Source organism: Theropithecus gelada, chromosome 11, assembly GCF_003255815.1.
Source record: "Theropithecus gelada isolate Dixy chromosome 11, Tgel_1.0, whole genome shotgun sequence".
In the NCBI taxonomy this organism is placed as follows: domain Eukaryota; kingdom Metazoa; phylum Chordata; class Mammalia; order Primates; family Cercopithecidae; genus Theropithecus; species Theropithecus gelada.
The window spans coordinates 15,688,977-15,707,323 of record NC_037679.1 but is presented as its reverse complement, the minus strand read 5'-3'; the positions used below and the strand labels follow the sequence as shown (position 1 = coordinate 15,707,323).

The following is an 18,347-nucleotide window of genomic DNA, read 5'->3' as shown; positions in this document are numbered from 1 at the left end:
AGAACAGGGCTGGTGGGGCTGCTGAGGACCCCGGATGGGGCCGCGGGGGCAGGAGGAGCTGTAGGGGCTCCTGGCGACGACTGTGAGGAGGCGGAGAAGCCACCTGGCTGGTGGAGATGACTCCTATGGGGGACTTGGGGTGGAATCCCCGGGAGGGGCTCCACCTCCTCGGGTGGGGGTGGGGATTGCCTGAGCGCGAGTGGTGGGTGAAGGGGTTCCCTTGGCGGGTTAAACGCTCCGTTTGCAGGGAGCTGGGCGTTTTGGCTGCGGTGAGTGGAGGGCGGAAGGGGTTTCCAGGGGTCTGAGGGTGTCTCCCTCGGGGAGCGCACTCATTCTCTTGAGCGTGGAGATCAGCAGAGGGCCTTCCTTGCTGAGGGTGGTGCTGCGCTTGGCTCGGGGCCCTCGCGTCCCGGGAGAATCCCCCATTCCAGGGATGGAGGTTGATAGGGCTTCCGCTGAGGCTTTTGAATTTGAGCTGGGCTGAGGGGCAGAAGGGAAGAATAAATAGGAATTCCTTTTTCCAAGGAGATTCCCCAGTGAGGGGATCCCCGCTTCCGTGGCAGAAAGGTGATATCGCATCATCCCTTTCTTTCTCGGTGTTCCCAGTTTTCAGAAGAAGGCAATGCCAATAGCAGTTATCCTTTGTAGGGTTTATTGAAGTGAGAGATTTGTCTGCTTTGGGGGAAGACGGAGGGGGATAGCTTGCACCTCCATCTGTACACAAACAGCCCCTCCCCCAGCCTCCCGCAGGAAGTGGCCGGGAAATGGCAGCTGTGCGTTTGCTGCTGCGTGTCTTGTTGTTTTGAGATGTCCATTTTAATCAGATTTGGTTTCATTTTCTGAAGCCTTCTGGGCAAGCTTGGATCTTGCCAACCATGTGGTCCGAGAGACCTTTCTTTGGACTTTTTTTTTTTTTTTGCAAACTTGTCAATTGGAAGTAGTCAACTTCAGTTGACTCACGTATCCCAATCCCTCCTCCCGAACATCTCTGTCTTCCTGTCTGGTTTTGTTTTGTTTTCCCTTGAGCTAGAGGTCATAGAGATACAAACTCAGTTACCTACCAGCGGGGTACACTCTATATAAGTGATGCAAATTCCCTCAGCATAGAGAGCTGTCAGGGAGACTAGGGATCTTTTGTGGCACGAGTAGCTTCTTGGGGTCCTACTTAGTATAGTTATTATGACAGTTTCTATATTGCAGAGCACCTGAGCTAGGGAGCTTGTGAAGAAGGATAGATTCTGAGAAGTGGAGGAAGAGGAAGCTGTGAGGAAGATTTAACTATTAGATGGATTTGTGTGTTGGGGGTAGGGACTGATTTACAGACTGAGATTGGTGAACTCGGTCCTCAGTGGTGATTCTAGCCTAAGGGCAGCCCCTGTGGGAAGCCTGTTATTTAACTGAGGGTGCTGGAGATTCTACCTTCTGCAGAACCAGCTAATTAGAATAGTACAGTTTGTTATCATATGACTTACTCTTTAATCCATAAAAGAACATCTCCCCTTTTATTCTTCTTGGAGATTGGTAAGCATTTCCTCTGTTCCCTGCGAAGTCATGTGCCCAGATTTTTTTTCTTTCTTTTCAGTTGATAATCCCAGGATATTTCTCCTGTAACATATAGTGATGGACTGTGTGCTATGTCCCCAGGCATTTTGTTGCACACTGGATTTGGTTAGGGGCAACAGTTGGCCACATAATTTTATTTTTCTTTCTTTTCTTTTTTTTTTTTTGAGACGGAGTTTTGCTCTTGTCGCCCAGGCTGGAGTGCAGTGGTATGATCTCGGCTTACTGCAACCTCTGCCTCCCGGGTTCAAGCGAGTCGCCTGCCTCAGCCTCCCGAGTAGCTGGCATTACAGGAGCCCGCCACCACATCTGGCTAATTTCTTTATTTTTAGTAGAGATGGGGTTTCATCATGTTGGCCAGGCTGGTCTTGAATTCCTGACCTCAGGTGATCTACCCACCTCGGCGTCCCAAACTGCAGGGATTACAAGTGTGAGCCACCACGCCTGGTCTCTTTTCTTTTCTTTTCTCCTTTTTTTTTTTTTTGAGATAGGGTCTCACTCCGACGCCCAGGCTGGAGTGCAGTGGTACCATCATGGCTCATTGCAGCCCCAACCTCTTCAGCTCAAGTGATCCTCCCACCTCAGCCCGCTGAGTAGCTGGGACCACAGACATGCACCACCACACCTGGCTAATTTTTTTGTAATTTTTGTAGAGGTGGGGTTTTGCCACTTTGCACAGGCTGGTCTTGAACTCCTGGGCTCAAGTGACCCGTCCGCTTTAGCCTCCCAAAGTACTGAGATTACAGGCATGAGCCACCATGCCCAGCCTATGACCACAGGATTTTAGATTTTGAAAGATAAAGTTGTTGTTTTTTTTTTGAGATGGAGTCTTGCACTGTTGCCCAGGCTGGAGTACAGTGGCACCATCTCAACTCACTGCAACCTTCGTCTCCCAGGTTCAAGTGATCCTCCTGCCTCAGCCCTCCAGTAGCTGGAATTACAGGCATGCACCACCGTGCCTGGCTAATTTTTTTTTTTTGTTTGTTTGTTTGTTTGTTTGTTTTGAGACGGAGTCTCGCTCTGTCACCCAGGCTGGAGTGCAGTGGCCCGATCTCAGCTCACTGCAAGCTCCGCCTCCCGGGTTCACACCATTCTCCGGCCTCAGCCTCCCGAGTAGCTGGGACTACAGGCACCCGCCACCTCGCCCGGCTAGTTTTTTGTATTTCTTAATAGAGACGGAGTTTCACCGTGTTAGCCAGGATGGCCTCGATCTCCTGACCTCGTGATCCACCTGTCTCGGCCTCCCAAAGTGCTGGGATTACAGGCTTGAGCCACCGCGCCCGGCCAATTTTTGTATTTTTAGTAGAGACGGGGTTTCGCCATGTTGGTCAGGCTGGTCTCGAACTCGAACTCAGCCTCCCAAAGTGCTGGGGTTACAGGCGTGAGCCACCACGCCCAGCCTTGAAAGATAAAATTTTAAGATTATTTGGACTATTCTGAAAACTACCTAAGCCTGTCATTTAAATCATCCTTTCACTATTTATTTTCCAGGCAAAAACCTCCCACCTAGATGAAGATCCCTAGATAAAAGATCCAGTATGGGAGCAGATAGACACTTATGATTGTGTGAAAGTGACATCATCACTAGTAAGATAGCATCATTGCTCTTCTCACTGGGGCTGTTGGGGTTTTTCATATTCTGGAAACAGTAAAAACAAGTCCATCTGTCAGCATCCTTTTTCTTGCCCCTGATTAGTTCCTTTAAGTTGCTGTCCGATGGGGTTGATTTTAAGTTCCCCTTTCTTCAGCCTTTGGTTACCTGAATTGGCACTTGGCAGAACAGCAAGTTGATTTTCCCTGTTTGGGGGTTAAAAGAGTAAAGAAAGGAGAAAGAACTACTCCTGAGTCTTTGGACTTTTAAAAGAAAAGCTGATTTTAAGAAAATAGTGATTTCATTTGATACATGATTGAACTGGGAGCTGAAAGAAGCAAACCTTTCATGGCCTTCTTATAAAATGGGTGCATTTTTCTGTCAAGAGAAATATGTTTCTTAATATTTTAAGCTTCTTGATGAAAGAAAAAATCTGAGATGTAAAGAGAGCTATATGGGCTGATCCCAGAGCCAGTCTAGAATGAAAAGTTCATCTTGTAGTCTTGCGGCTCTGGAATCAAGTATTACTAGGAGAGAAGCAAAGCTTGTTAAGGTTACTGACAGTGTCTTCCTGCTGTTGACCTTTCTTGTCACCACTGAAGAGGTGAAGCACCAAACTGCTATTTTTGTTGTTAAAACAGTATAGAAGTTAGTAATTGATAGTGATGTTTGACCTTGTATGAGATGTATCAAGAGCAGCAATAATGCCAAGTATAAAATTTGAGGTAATTCCCGGGGCAAATAATCTTCTTGGTTTGTTTCTTAGAATGTTGGTGTCCTCATATGCCTATGTATAGCCCAAATGAATAGTTTCTCAGTATTATCTCATGTGGGTCAGAAGGACTATTTTTTACCAGCTTGTCAGTCTGCCTAATTTTGAAATTAAATAAATTGTGCAAAACAAAAAATCCCATCTCTGAAGACATCTGGAAATTGTTTGTCACTAGCAGTAAAAGTAGCATTGGCTTAGTGTTTTGTCTTGTTTCCTCATTAAAGAGAACAATTATTATGGGGGCATTTTGCAGACTAAAATACTGTAATCTTGCCAAAAATTTACCAAACAAAGGAAGAAGTTTTTTTTTTTTTTTTTTTTTTTGAGACGGAGTCTGGCTCTGTCGCCCAGGCTGGAGTGCAGTGGCCAGATCTCAGCTCACTGCAAGCTCCGCCTCCCGGGTTCACGCCATTCTCCTGCCTCAGCCTCCCGAGTAGCTGGGACTACAGGCGCCTGCCATCTCGCCCGGCTAGTTTTTTGTATTTTTTTAGTAGAGATGGGGTTTCACCGGGTTAGCCAGGATGGTCTTGATCTCCTGACCTCGTGATCCGCCCGTCTCGGCCTCCCAAAGTGCTGGGATTACAGGCTTGAGCCACCGTGCCTGGCCTAGAAGTTTTTAAGAGGTAGGTCGTCTTCCTACTTTTAGTCTTTTGAGGTTGGACTCTGTAACCTGCCTCGCGAATGGGGTCCTTAACCTGCCTGCTTAGCTCATTTTTCGGGGTGGAAAAGGTAGAGTCCTGAACTGTTAGAGTTGAAATTCTGGCCAGGCACGGTGGCTCAGCCTGCAATCCTAGCACTTTGGGAGGCTGAGGCAGGCAGATCACCTGAAGTCAGGAGTTCAAGACCAGCCTGACCAACATGATGAAACTCCGTCTCTACTAAAAATATGAAAATTAGCTGGGCGTGGTGGCGGGCACCTGTAATCCCAGCTACTCGGGAGGCTAAGGCAGGAGAATTGCTTGAACTGGGGAGATGGAGGTTGCAGTGAGCCGAGATCGTGCCACTGCACCCCAGCCTGGGCGACAGAGCCACATTGTCTCAAAAAAAAAAAAAAAAAGAAATTCTAAGAAACAATCAGAGCTGAAAGAGGGAAATAACCTTAATATAACCTCTGGACTGTGGCCTTTAGTGTCTTGCAATTTCAGAGGCATTCCCGGTCTTCTGAGAGTAAAGTGACTGGAAGTGTGGCAGAAAATCTAACCTGTAGTGTCTTTAATTAACAAATGTATAAAAACCTATTATATGCCTTGAGTGTTCTGTTAAACCAAGCAGAACGTTTTATTAATTCAGAGCTTACATTTATTTATTTTTCTGTTTTGTTCATTTGGTTGAGAACAGTGGTGCGATCATAGCCCACTGCAGCCTCCAGTTCCTGGGCTCAAATAATCCTCCTACCTCAGCCTCTGGAGAACTTGGCACTACAGGCATATGCCACCACGCCTAGCTAATTTATTGCTTTTTTACATTATCAGTACTTCCCTATTTTCAGGCCTTATTTTCTTCAAGGAGTGGCTATCTAAGTACGTCAAGATTTGGGGCCTTTCTTCCCTCTTGAAATTTTTATCTCTGTGAAGTATGAAGCTGAATTTTTTTTTGTTTTCTGAAAATAGTAAGAGCAAAGCCCATGACCTTCACTGGAGAGTAAGCTGGTAGTGGCAGAAAGGTAGATTTACTCATTCATTTGTTCAGTCCGTGGACTCAACAAATATTTCCTTTGGTTCTTTCGTATACTTAACACTAAATTAGGTGCTGGAGATATAATGGTGGAACTTACATCCAGCTGATGCTGTGGAACCAACATAATGTAGAATAAATAAGGACAGAGAACAGTCATCTTTGAAATCTTCTGAATAGTCTGGACATGACAGTTTTCTTTGAGTAGCTCCCTCTTAGTGTAGTCTTCCTTCTTTCATTATCTTTGTTCTGCCTCACTTGGAGTCCTGACTAGGAAAGGTAGTTAAGGAGAGGATGGATATTTTGAGCCTTGGTCAGTATATGATATAGTTTGTGTGAGTCAGAGTTGAAGGCAAGCTTGTTACCAGGGCAGTCAGAATGGGTTATCGTGATTGGAGAAGAGGGCATATTTATTTGTGGCTTGGTACTTGGATTTTTTTTTTTTTTTTTTAATGTAGAGATGGGGTCTCACTATGTTGCCCAGGCCAGTCTTGAATTCCTGGCCTCAAGTGATCCTGCTGAGGTTAAGGTTATGTAAGCATGAGCCACCTCTTCTGGCCTACTTGGAACTCTTATTGGTGGAGGAAGATGGCTTAGCCAGGGACATGAGATTTTTAGATACAAAAGTGAAAGCATCCTCATTTGCAGTGTCAGGAACTGGGACCAGTGAAAACTTGGAACTTTCCCAAGGTGTGGGGCAGGAATGGGACAGCTTTTGCATTAGAAGGGAGTTTCTCAGCCTTGGCACTATTGATATGTGGGCCAGATAATATCTTTGTTGTGGGGGGGCTGTCTTGTGTGTTGAAGGATGCCTAGCAGCATCTCTGGCTTCTGCTTACTAGATGCCAGTAGCACAGACCTTCAGAGATTACTAAATGTCCCCTACAGGGCAGAATTGCCCCGGATGATAACCTCTGTATTCGAGTGTAGTGGGTAATCCAGAGATGTGTAGAGTTAAGAAATATCCTTCGGCCGGGTGTGGTGGCTCAAGCCTGTAATCCCAGCACTTTGGGAGGCCAAGATGGGCGGATCACGAGGTCAGGAGATTGAGACCATCCTGGCTAACACGGTGAAATCCCGTCTCTACTTAAAAAAAAAATACAAAAAACTAGCTGGGCGTGGTGGCGGGCGCCTGTAGTCCCAGCTACATTCTCTCCGGCTGAGGCAGGAGAATGGCATGAACCCGGGAGGCGGAACTTGCAGTGAGCCGAGATCGCGCCACTGCACTCCAGCCTGGGCGACAGAGCGAGACTCCGTCTCAAAAAAAAAAAAAAGAAATATCCTTCATGATGTTCACAATTACAAAGCTAAAATGTAGTGGTGTGATTTTTACTATAGAATTTGCCTTTGCTGTTTAGTCAGGACAAACATTTGAAATCTCTCTCATCCCCCCCCAACTCCATCTTAGAAACCTCCCATTTGTGAGATTTTGGTGTACTACATGAGAAGAATGAACCAAAGAGCTGCAGGGACCACCGCAATATCCAGCTGTAGGGTGTTAATGTGTCTTGTTGTCCTGGGGGGTAGCCTCAGAGGCTGGAGGGTTAGAAATGGTCAGGGAGGACACCTGTAACAGTGTTGAAATATGTAATATTTATTTCAACACTTTGTGCTTTGTCAGCTTTTTTCTTTTCTCTTCTTTTCTCTTCTCTTCTCTTTTTTTTTTTGAGATGGAGGCTCACTTGTCGCCCAAACTGGAGTGGTGCGATCTGGGTTCACTGCAACCTCCGCCTCCTGGGTTCAGCCTCCCGAGTAGCTGGGACTACAGGTGCCCGCCACTGCACCTGGCTAATTTTTTGTATTTTTAGTAGAGATGGGGTTTCACCATGTTAGCCAGGATGGTCTCGATCTCCTGACCTCGTGATCCGCTTGCCTCAGCCTCCCAAAGTGCTGGGATTACAGGCGTGAGCCACTGCTCCCGGTGTTGTCAGCCTTTTTCTATTAAAACCATGTCACAGGCCCACAGAGTAGCAGCTCTTTGATTGGGACTGAGAGAAAAGCAACCTATTTGGCCCTGTGGGGAGGGCTTTATTGCTTCAAGCTTATAGGACAATGTCCCTTATCTTACAAATGAAATATAGGAGCTCTTAAAAGATCCATGTATATATAGCTGGGACTGGGCTGGGTGCTTGCCTGAATGTACTTCCTGGTGTGACAGTCATCTGCTACTCTAGGGGTTGGGCACTGGCTGATTTCTTTTCTCATTTGGCGAAAATCCTATTAGTTCAAAGGGAGATACCCTCCTTTGCTTTACTGTTCTTACTAGCTCTGAATGGGAGGACAGATTACCTTTAGGGTTTATTGTGAAAAGCATCCTGGGTAGGAAGGTTAAAATGAAATAAACCTAGGTTTATTGTTGAGAGGAGGTGTTCACATTTCCTTTGTATTCCCATACGGTGACATAATTAATTCCCATATTTAAGTAACATCTGAAATCAGGAGTCAAACTGCATATAAAGAAGTCTGGCTGGATTATCCCTAGTTTTAAATTATATTTATATTATATGTAGACTGTTTAGACTTGACTGGTTTTTTTTGTTTTTGTTTTTGTTTTTTTTGTTGTTTTTTTTTTTGGAGATAGAGTGTTGCTTTGTCACCCAGGCTGGAGTGCAATGGTGTGATCTCAGCTCACTGCATCCTCCACCTCCTGGGTTCAAGCAATTCTCCTGCCTCAGCCTCCTGTGTAGCTGGGCTTACACGTGCCCGCCACCACACCCAGCTAATTTTTTTGTATTTTTATTTTTTTATTTTTTATTTATTTATTTTTTTTGAGACGGAGTCTTTGCTCTGTCGCCCAGGCTGGAGTGCAGTGGCGCGATCTAGGCTCACTACAAGCTCCGCCTCCTGGGTTCACGCCATTCTCCTGCCTCAGCCTCCCGAGTAGCTGGGACTACAGGCGCCCGCTACCACGCCCGGCTAATTTTTTTGTATTTTTAGTAGAGACGGGGTTTCACCGTGTTAGCCAGGATGGTCTTGATCTCCTGACCTTGTGATCCGCCCGTCTCGGCCTCCCAAAGTGCTGGGATTACAGGCTTGAGCCACCGTGCCCGGCATTTTTTTGTATTTTTAATAGAGATGGTGTTTCACCATATTGGCCAGGCTGGTCTCGAACTCTTGACCTCAGGTGATCCACCTGACTTGGCCTCCCAAAGTGCTGGGATTATAGGCATGAGCCACTGCGCCCGGCCAGGCCTGATTATCTTTTTGGAAACTGCACAGTCTTTTACCGTTTGTCTAATAATAGTCGCTAACGTAGTCCTGGTGAGGTGGTTTACGCCTGTAATCCCAGCATTTTGGGAGGCCAAGGTGGGAGAATTGCTTGAGTCCAGGAATTTGAGCATCATGGGCGACATAGCAAGACCCTGTGTCTACAAAAAAATTTAAAAATTAGCCAGGTGTGGTGGTGAGTGCCTATAGTCCTAGCTACTTGGAAAGCTGAGGCAGGAAGATCACTGGAGCCCAGGAGTTCCAGACTGCAATGAGCTATGATCATGCCACTCTACTCCACTCTGGACGACAGTGAGACTCTGTCTCAAGAAGAAAAAAAAGCTAATGTTTATGAAGTGCTTGCTGGATGACACACACTGTGCTGGGGCTCTAATTTAGATTTTCTCATTTAATCCTCACCAGTCCTGAAAGTGGGTACAAAAATTGTTACAGATGATGAAACTTAGGCCCAGCAAGTGTAAGTAACTTGTCCAAGGTTAAACAGCTAGCTAGTAAATAGAGTTGAGATTTGAACCTAGAGCCCACTACATTGTGCTGACCACATTGCACAGCACAAAGACAATATTATGCGTCTAAGAAGCTTCTTGTAAATGAAGTGGTTGTGGTTCTGATGACAGTTCAGTAGAGACAGGTAGAGAAACCGATCTCAAATACCAGATAACTTCCCATTCGTTTTACTTCTCTGATTTCTGTGAGCCATCCACATATTGTTATTAATGCTTACAAAAACCAGGATATGCTGTGCTTTTCCAGAGCAGCAGATAGGTGGTCACAACTTTTTTCGTGGATTCAAATAGAGAATGCAAAAATGAACTGTGACCCATCATTGAGGAGGATATAGTTCACTGCACATAGGACGGAAGTTGCATGTGTCTTCTACACCAAGGGACGTGTGCAAAAAACTGGGGAGAGGAGAGGTGAGGAGCAGATGAAATTGGCCCTCTAGGCATAGTATTTCCAGAACTTCTGAAGTGAAGTATTGAATGTCCTCCTTGCTCTGTGGTACAAGCTTTGGAAGGAACCTAACTAGAGACTAAGGAATGAACTTTCCTTTCATTCTTGCACTTCAGAAGGATTATTAATCTCATGATGCTTATTTTTCAGACCCCCTACTGCTGAGGAGTAACTGCTAACTATACTAGGGAAATCCTGGCCGGGCGCAGTGGCTCACGGCTGTAATCCCAGCACTTTGGGAGGCCGCGGTGGGTGGATCACTTGAGGTCAGGAGTTCGAGATCAGCCTGGCCAACATGGTGTAACCCTGTCTCTACTGAAAAGACAAAAAATTATCTGGGCGTGTTGACGGGTGCCTGTAATCCCAGCTGCTGGGAAGGCTGAGGCAGGAGAATTGCTTGAACCTGGGAGGCGGAGGTCGCAGTGAGCCGAGATCACACCCTTGCACCCCAGCATGGGCAACAAGAGGGAGACTGTCTCAAAAAAAAAAAAAAAGGGGAAATCCTGGAGGACCCTGTCTTTTTGTTTTTGTTTTTGTTTTAAGACAGGGTTTCGCTTTGTCACCCAGGCTGGAGTGCAATGGCATGATCTTGGCTCACTGCTATCTCCCCTTCCCAGGCTCAAGCGATCCTCCTGCCTCAGCCTTCCAAGTAGCTGGGACTGCAGGTGCTCACCACCATGCCTGGCTAACCTGGGGTCTTTTCACTGTAAAGACTCCGTTTTTTCACTGATGCATGGCAGGTTTAGGTGTGCTACTTAATTTAGTGCAAGCTTGTCCAACCCACCCAGGACAACTTTGAATCTGGCCCAACGTCAATTTGTAAACTTTCTTAAAACATAACGTGGAGATTTTTTTGTGATTTTTTTTTTTTTTTTTTTTTTTAAAGCTCATCAGCTATCGTTAGTGTATTTTATGTGTGGCCCAAGACAATTCTTCTTCCAGTGTGGCCCAGGGAAGCCAAAAGATTGGATACCCCTATTTAGACTAAAGATGAGATATCCTATATGGGAGATGAGTAAGTCCTAAAAACTTTCTCCCTTAAATCAACAAAATGCAAATTGCTTTTATTTTGTAGAGATAGGGTCTTGCTATGGTACATAGGCTAGACTTGCACTTTTGGGCTCAAGTAATCTTCCTGCCTCATCCTCCTTGAGCAGCCAAGACTACAGGCGGGAACCACCATGCTCAGCTAACTTTTTTATTTTTTGTGGAGACAGAGCCTTGCTGCGTTTCCCAGGCTGGTCTTGATCTCCTGACCTCAAGCGATCCTCCTGCTTCGGCCTCCTGAAGCACTGGGATTACAGGCATGAGCCACCATGCTTGGCCTATTTTTATTTTTAAAATTTCAGTTAAAATTGATTAAGATACAGACAATTCGCACATACTATGCAGAGTTTATATTTCATGCTCAGAATTATGCTATATTCACATTTATACTGGTGGTGTCTAATTTGTAGTAATGTAGCATGTTTATGAATGTGACTCTTGCAGACTTTGGCCAGTGGGCATATATATATATTCTTTTTTTTTTGAGACAGGGTCATGCTCTGTCACCCAGGCTGGAGTACAGTGGCATGATCATGATCATGGTTCACTGCAGCCTCGACCTCCTGGGCTCAAGTGATCCTTCTGCCTTACCCTCTCCAGTAAGCTAGGACCACAGGTGTGCCCCACCACATCCTGCTACTTTTTTTTTTTCAAGATGAAGTCTCGCTCTTGTTCCCCAGGCTAGAGTGCAGTGGCACGATCTCCACTCACTGCAACCTCCGTCTCCTGGGTCCAAGCAATTCTCTTGTCTCAGCCTCCCGAGCCTCTGGGATTACAGGTGCCCGCCACCACGCCTGGCTAATTTTTGTGTTTTTAGTAGAGACAGGATTTCACCATGTTGGCCATGCTGGTCTCGAACTCCTGACCTCAGGTGATCTGCCAGCTTTGACCTCCCAAAGTGCTGGGATTACAGGTGTGAGCCACCACGCCCGCACACCCTGCTACTTTTAAAATGTTTTGTAGAGACCGGTCTCACCATGTTATCCAGCTTGGTCTCAAACTCGTAGCCTCAAACAGTCCTCCTGCTTTGGCTTCCAAAGTATTGGGATTATAGGTGTGAGCCACTATGCCAGGCCTATCATATATGTATTTAACCAGTGTATTCATTCTGTTGTTTTTGAAATGGAGTTTCACTCTTGTCGCCCAGGCTGGAGTGCAGTGGTGCAATTTCGGCTCACTGCAACCTCTGCCTTGCGGGTTCAAGTGATTCTTCTTCCTTAGCCTCCCGACTAGCTGGGATTACAGGCGCCCGCCACCACCCAGCTAATTTTTGTAGTTTTAGTAGAGACAGGGTTTTACCATGTTGGTCAGGCTGGTATCGAACTCCTGACCTCAGGTGATCCACCCACCTCGGCCTCACAAAGTGCTGGGATTACAGGCATGAGCCACCACACCTGGCCTGAATTCTTCTCTTTTTTAAAATGTAATAACATAATTCAGGAGTTGCTTTTTCTGTATCAAGACAGATTACGTTTCTCACATATCAAGTTGGTATGCACTAGGATATCACAAGAATCCGATTGATACGTTAGACTTGAGCAACAATTCCGGCTTCTGTTTACTTTCTTTCCTTTCCTCTATCAAAGTTAAATTCATTCTGATCAAGGGCTTTTCATCATTATTAGTAGTATTCAGAAAGGGTGAAAAACCTTTTTTTTTTTTTTTTTTTTGAGACGGAGTCTCGCTCCGCTGCCCAGGCTGGAGTGCAGTGGCCAGATCTCAGCTTACTGCAAGCTCTGCCTCCCGGGTTTACGCCATTCTCCTACCTCAGCCTCCCGAGTAGCATGTGCCACCTCGCCCGGCTAGTTTTTTGTATTTTTTAGTAGAGACGGGGCTTCACCGTGTTAGCCAGGATGGTCTCTATCTCCTGACCTCGGCCTCCCAAAGTGCTGGGATTACAGGCTTGAGCCACTGCTTCCGGCCCAGGTGAAAAACTTTTTAACCATACCTCAATGAGCCATTGCACTTTACAAATATAAGTATCTTGCTATTTTCTCTGTGACCCTTTCTTTATATTTAAGTCACAAAACTAAAATATTAGGAAATAACCATAATAGACATAACAGAATAATATTTTTTGGGACACCCTCATATTTAATCAATTTTTCACTGCTGACATTTTTCTGACCCATGTTCTTGGGGAGCATAAAGAGTAGAATTATTGCTGGTTGATTTGAGGTTTGCCATTATGATCACCTTTCTGAAATGTATTCTCCTTTTCAAATCCCTTTACTAATGTAACTACTATCTTGAGATGTCTAGGGCTATGGATAGGATAATCAGAAATTATGTTTAGCTCAAGTTTAATAATGAAACAAAGAGTGTTTATCAAGTATGCTTTTCTCTCAAAAAGATGGCTTTGAGAACCTTTTGTGGGCCTGGGAGGGAGACTTTACCTTGAGGATAAAAACAAAAGGATGGAGAATGTTAAGTGTCACAGTAGAGGGCTAATATCTAATATAGAAGGGTAACCTGGGCTGAGTGGAGCTTACACAGAGGGAAAACTCCAGGCTTGTATCTTGGTTTTTCTCGCTAACTCATTTTGTTTTTTAATCACCAAAGCTGGCTTTAAAAGACTATTTTCTTAGGGTCATTGCTCAGCCTTGGGGCATATTTTCTCCTTCTCTTTTCTTAGCTTGTACTTTCCCTCACGCAGTACTTAGGTAGGAGAAGGGTAAGTAGGTGGAGGGGAGGGGTCATTCCCCCTGGAAGATTCCAGGTGACATAACCTTGTTTAACCGCCAGTATTTTTTTCCCCCTCTCTCTCCCCTCCTGCAGAAATGGAGGCAAACGACCATTTTAACTTTACTGGCCTTCCCCCTGCACCTGCTGCCTCAGGACTGAAACCCTCTCCTTCCTCAGGGGAGGGCCTCTACACTAACGGGTCTCCCATGAACTTCCCCCAGCAAGGGAAAAGTGAGTGTGAGGGCTGCTTGGCCTGGGGAGGGAATGGGCATCAACCCTTAAGGGCGGATTCATGGGGGATTATTTTGCTTCACTTTGGTCTAGCTGCTGGAGAGAAATCAACTTCTATGAACAAGTTCTAGGGTTTTTTGCAAACATTTTTTTAATTGACTTAAGGTTGGAAGAGGTTAGGAAAACCCAACGGCTTTTTCATCTTAGCCTGTTCTTCTGTCAGCCCTGTTCCCCTGGCTGCTGACAGAGCGGTGAGGTGGCTACTGCTGCTGCTAACCAGGTTGGACTCATGAGAGAGATAAAGGACTAGCCTTCTAAGAAGCTGTTTTTAGAGGTTAGGGAGCTACACTGGGCCAGTACTGAGAGTTGAATGAAGTGCAAGTTGCAGTGTATTGCCTTTTAGTTTGTACATCAGAGAAAGGCAGATGCTATAAGTACTTATTCCACCTTCTGTCCTTGGATGGAAGGTAGGAACAAGGGAAAGTTTAGTGCTTACCTAGTTCCCCAGAGAGAAGTTCATAATTCCATATGGAGGTGTTGCTGCCAGGATTGGGTCTTTTCCTGGATTTGGCTTACCAGTTGCTCTGTACCATGACTCGCCAGGTACCTCTATAATCTTGCTTGGGTTTCAGGTCCTTTATACTTGGAAGCAGAGAGAAGCCCACATGCTTCCTTCCTTCCTTGCAGCAGAAAAATACTGCTGCTTCTCCCTCCTATCCTCTCCAAAAGGATTGCAGATGGTAGAAGCTCCTTTATTTCACTGGGTTCCACCCTACCTCTCAAGCTTCCTTAATATCTTGGTTCTTTTTGGTTGATTGTCCTCCATTCCAGAGGTTGCCATTGATGTTGATAGCTGAACTCTACAGCACTGCACGCAAAGGTCTCCCCCGCCCCAGCTGGCATATTACCTTTTAGTGCCTATAGGGAAGGGCCAAGCCCCAGCCTTCTGAGCTGGGTTCTTGTCGCTGTGGTGACTACAAATTCTATTCTTAGCCCAGCACAAAGTGCTGGATCTGCATGTGCCAGTGAGGTGGAGGTTGTCCCTTTTGGTGCCACTGTGGGGCCAAATAGGCACTGGGGAAAGGGGGCCCCTGGAGAATTCAGTCATGCCCCTCCAAGGGAAGAAATCCCCTAGGGAATGAGAGTAGGGCAGAACGCAAGTCACTGTAGGGAGTCTGCAAACAGTTTCATTTAATTAAAAACAAAAAAAAGGCCAGGCATGGTGGCTCATGCCTGTAATCCCAGCACTTTGGGAGGCCGAGGCAGGTGGATCACGAGGGCAAGAGATCGAGACCACCCTGGCCAACACAGTGAAACCCCGTCTCTACTAAAAATACAAAAATTAGCCGGGCCTGGTGGTAGGCGCCTGTAGTCCCAGCTACTCGGGAGGCTGAGGCAGGAGAATTGACTTGAACCCGGGAGGCGGAGGTTGCAGTGAGTCGAGACTGCGCCATTGCACTCCAGCCTGGCGACTGAGTGAGACTCCATCTCAAAACAAACAAACAAAAAATAAACCACAAAAAAAAGCCAGTAGTAAGCAGCAGCATCCAGCTCTGCTGGTGGCTCCCATGGCAGGCCTGGAGCGCTCTCCAGCCCCCTACTCAGCAGCCTCAGCAGCAGTTGCTAAGCCTACATCCAGGAGCCTCTGGGCTTGGTGTTCTCCAGAGACCCAAAAACTGGATATAGCAGGGGAGGAATCCCCTTTTCCTTTACCATGTCTTTTTCTAGTCAGTGCTATTCCTTTGGGTTTGTTTTGGTAGAGTTGCTTGCCTACATATCTGTAGCTGACCTTTTCTTTCCTTCTCTGCCAGGTTTGAATGGGGATGTGAATGTTAATGGCTTATCTACTGTATCTCACACTACTACTTCAGGGATTTTGAACTCTGCTCCCCACTCCTCCAGCACCTCACACCTCCATCACCCCAGCGTGGCCTACGACTGTCTCTGGAACTACTCACAGTACCCATCTGCCAATTCTGGCAGCAACCTCAAGGACCCACCCCTTCTCTCCCAGTTCTCGGGGGGACAATACCCACTCAACGGCATCCTTGGGGGCAGCCGGCAACCTTCATCCCCAAGTCACAACACTAACCTTCGGGCTGGGAGCCAAGAGTTCTGGGCCAACGGTACCCAGAGTCCCATGGGGCTTAACTTTGATTCACAAGAACTGTATGATTCCTTTCCTGACCAGAATTTTGAGGTGATGCCCAATGGACCCCCTAGTTTTTTCACCTCCCCACAGACTTCTCCTATGTTGGGATCTAGCATTCAAACCTTTGCACCCTCCCAGGAGGTAGGCAGTGATATCCACCCTGATGAGGCAGCAGAAAAGGAGATGACTTCAGTTGTGGCAGAGAATGGCACTGGCTTGGTAGGCAGCCTGGAGCTGGAAGAAGAGCAGCCAGGTATAACTGGGTTGGTGAACTGGGTGGGGAAAGGGAAAATGGAGCTGGGGGGGATAGTGGCTTTTTGAGGTGAGGAAAACTTGTCTTTCCAGCTCTCTGCAGTGGAGGCTGATTTGCATGTTGGTGATTAGCAATTAGCAGAGCCAAGTGGCTGGTGTTTTTGTGGCAGCAGCACCAGCTCGGGAGTGGGAGTGCAAATTATTTCAAGCTCATGCAGAGCTTCTGGCCTGGAGAGGGCAGGTGGGCGAGCCCGAAACAGCCCCAACAGACACCCTGCATCAAGAAAGGCTTCTTTCAAAATATGTGAAGTGGTTAGGGTCTAGCAGTGAGCATTGAGGCTGTTTTAACTAACTGTGGCAGGAGCAGACTGGCTGCTAAAGTCGTCTGAGCCCAATGTAGTGATTGGCATACGAAGGAGGGAAGGAAGCAGGCAGAGCATATCATTATTTGTCTACTCAGTTTCCTTTTTTTGTTGTTTAGCATTAGTACATGTGACAGCCCCTCTCATCTTTTCCCTCAAAATAGATAGAAGCTTAGCTTCCAGTTGATTCCTGATACAAGGGTAATCACCACTCTGTATAATTACAGGATGTTTTCTCTGTTTCCCACTGGATGGGGGAGATATCTGAGAACATGATAAAGATCTTATCTCAGACTCCACTCTCTTTTCCTCTCTTTGCCTGCTGTAGGATTGATTTTACCAGTACCTCTCTGCTCAGAGTATCTTGATGTGATCGGTTCCCAGCAAAGAACTGGCCGCAATAAATGTTGAATGAATGAACATCCTTCTAGCAAAGACTGACTGCCTAATATAGCTAAATGAACCAATATAAGGCACTGATTTTGACTTTTGGTCTCTCCTGGGATTTCCTAGAACTGAAGATGTGTGGCTACAATGGCTCTGTCCCTTCTGTGGAATCGTTACACCAAGAGGTCTCAGTCCTGGTCCCTGACCCCACAGTGAGTTGTTTAGATGATCCTTCACATCTTCCTGATCAACTGGAAGACACTCCAATCCTCAGTGAAGACTCTTTGGAGCCCTTCAACTCTCTGGCACCAGGTAGGTTTGGAGGCTGGCCCCGTTTAATTTATCCATGCACAGTAGCCAACCTTTACCTGAAAGAGACAGTAAAATGGGAAAAGTATTAGGGAATCCAGGGCATTGGGGCTTCCAGGTAGGCCTAAGGCAGACCACAGTTACATGCCACTGGCCTTGTTGCACTAACTGAACTCTGAGCTGAATTGGTTTATGTCCCAGGTTATTTCCCAGTATTACTTTTGGCCAAGAGCTCTGGGCTGTAATAATTCACTGGATAGGGACTTATTACCACACAGTTGATCTTTCTGGGTTCTAACAAACTAGGAAGGAAACATTTGTCAGTGAGCAGTTACCTTTTACCCCACCGAAGTACAAGAAAGACATATTTTATGATAAATCCTAGAATTTTGCATAGGTCTCTGGGTAGATAATACCACCAATGCCTTTCCTTCCATTTTCATCTTGTAGAGATGAGGTCTTGCTATGTTGCCCAGGCTGGTCTTGAGCTCCAGGCCTCAGGCAATTCTCCTGCCTTGGCCTCCCCTCAAACTTTTATGATCCCTACAATCTCATGACTACTCTTTCAGGGAGAAGGCTTTAGTTGTTACCTAATTTAATATTAGGAAGAATCTTCACACTGTGGGAACTAGAATTGGATATTTTCTGACCAGTGTTTCTTAAGTCTTGCTTTCTGATTTTTTTTCTCATTATCCTGCTCTGATTTTTCTACCCTTGTGAACAGAGCCAGTGAGTGGAGGACTATATGGTATTGATGACACAGAGCTAATGGGTGCAGAGGACAAGCTGCCTCTTGAGGACAGCCCTGTGATTTCTGCCCTTGATTGCCCTTCCCTCAATAATGCTACTGCCTTCAGTCTCCTGGCAGATGATAGTCAAACATCAGCCTCTATCTTTGCCAGTCCCACCTCTCCACCTGTCCTAGGGGAGTCTGTCCTGCAAGGTAAGTGAGGGTAGGTAGGACAAAGAAAGATGAGAGAATAAGTTTCACAGTTAGGGCCTTAAGAGTGGGAAATCTGGCCGGGCGTGGTGGCTCAAGCCTGTAATCCCAGCACTTTGGGAGGCCGAGACGGGCGGATCACGAGGTCAGGAGATCGAGACCATCCTGGCTGACACGGTGAAACCCCGTCTCTACTAAAAAAA

At 46.2% G+C, this 18,347-nt stretch overlaps 1 protein-coding gene across 2 annotated transcripts in view; it reads left to right on the top strand.

Annotated features, from left to right (window-relative positions):
- BAZ2A (bromodomain adjacent to zinc finger domain 2A) overlaps positions 1-18,347 on the top strand; it is a 39,623-nt gene that overhangs the window by 6,125 nt on the left and 15,151 nt on the right. The window contains exons 2-6 of one of the 2 annotated variants that reach the window (XM_025401305.1): positions 13,605-13,742; positions 15,554-15,942; positions 16,033-16,147; positions 17,022-17,207; positions 17,929-18,147. In XM_025401305.1, the coding sequence (XP_025257090.1) occupies positions 13,605-13,742; positions 15,554-15,942; positions 16,033-16,147; positions 17,022-17,207; positions 17,929-18,147 (1,047 nt within the window). Of the gene's footprint in view, positions 1-13,604; positions 13,743-15,553; positions 16,148-17,021; positions 17,208-17,928; positions 18,148-18,347 lie in introns of both variants that reach the window. The other variant, XM_025401304.1, reaches the window with a different exon arrangement.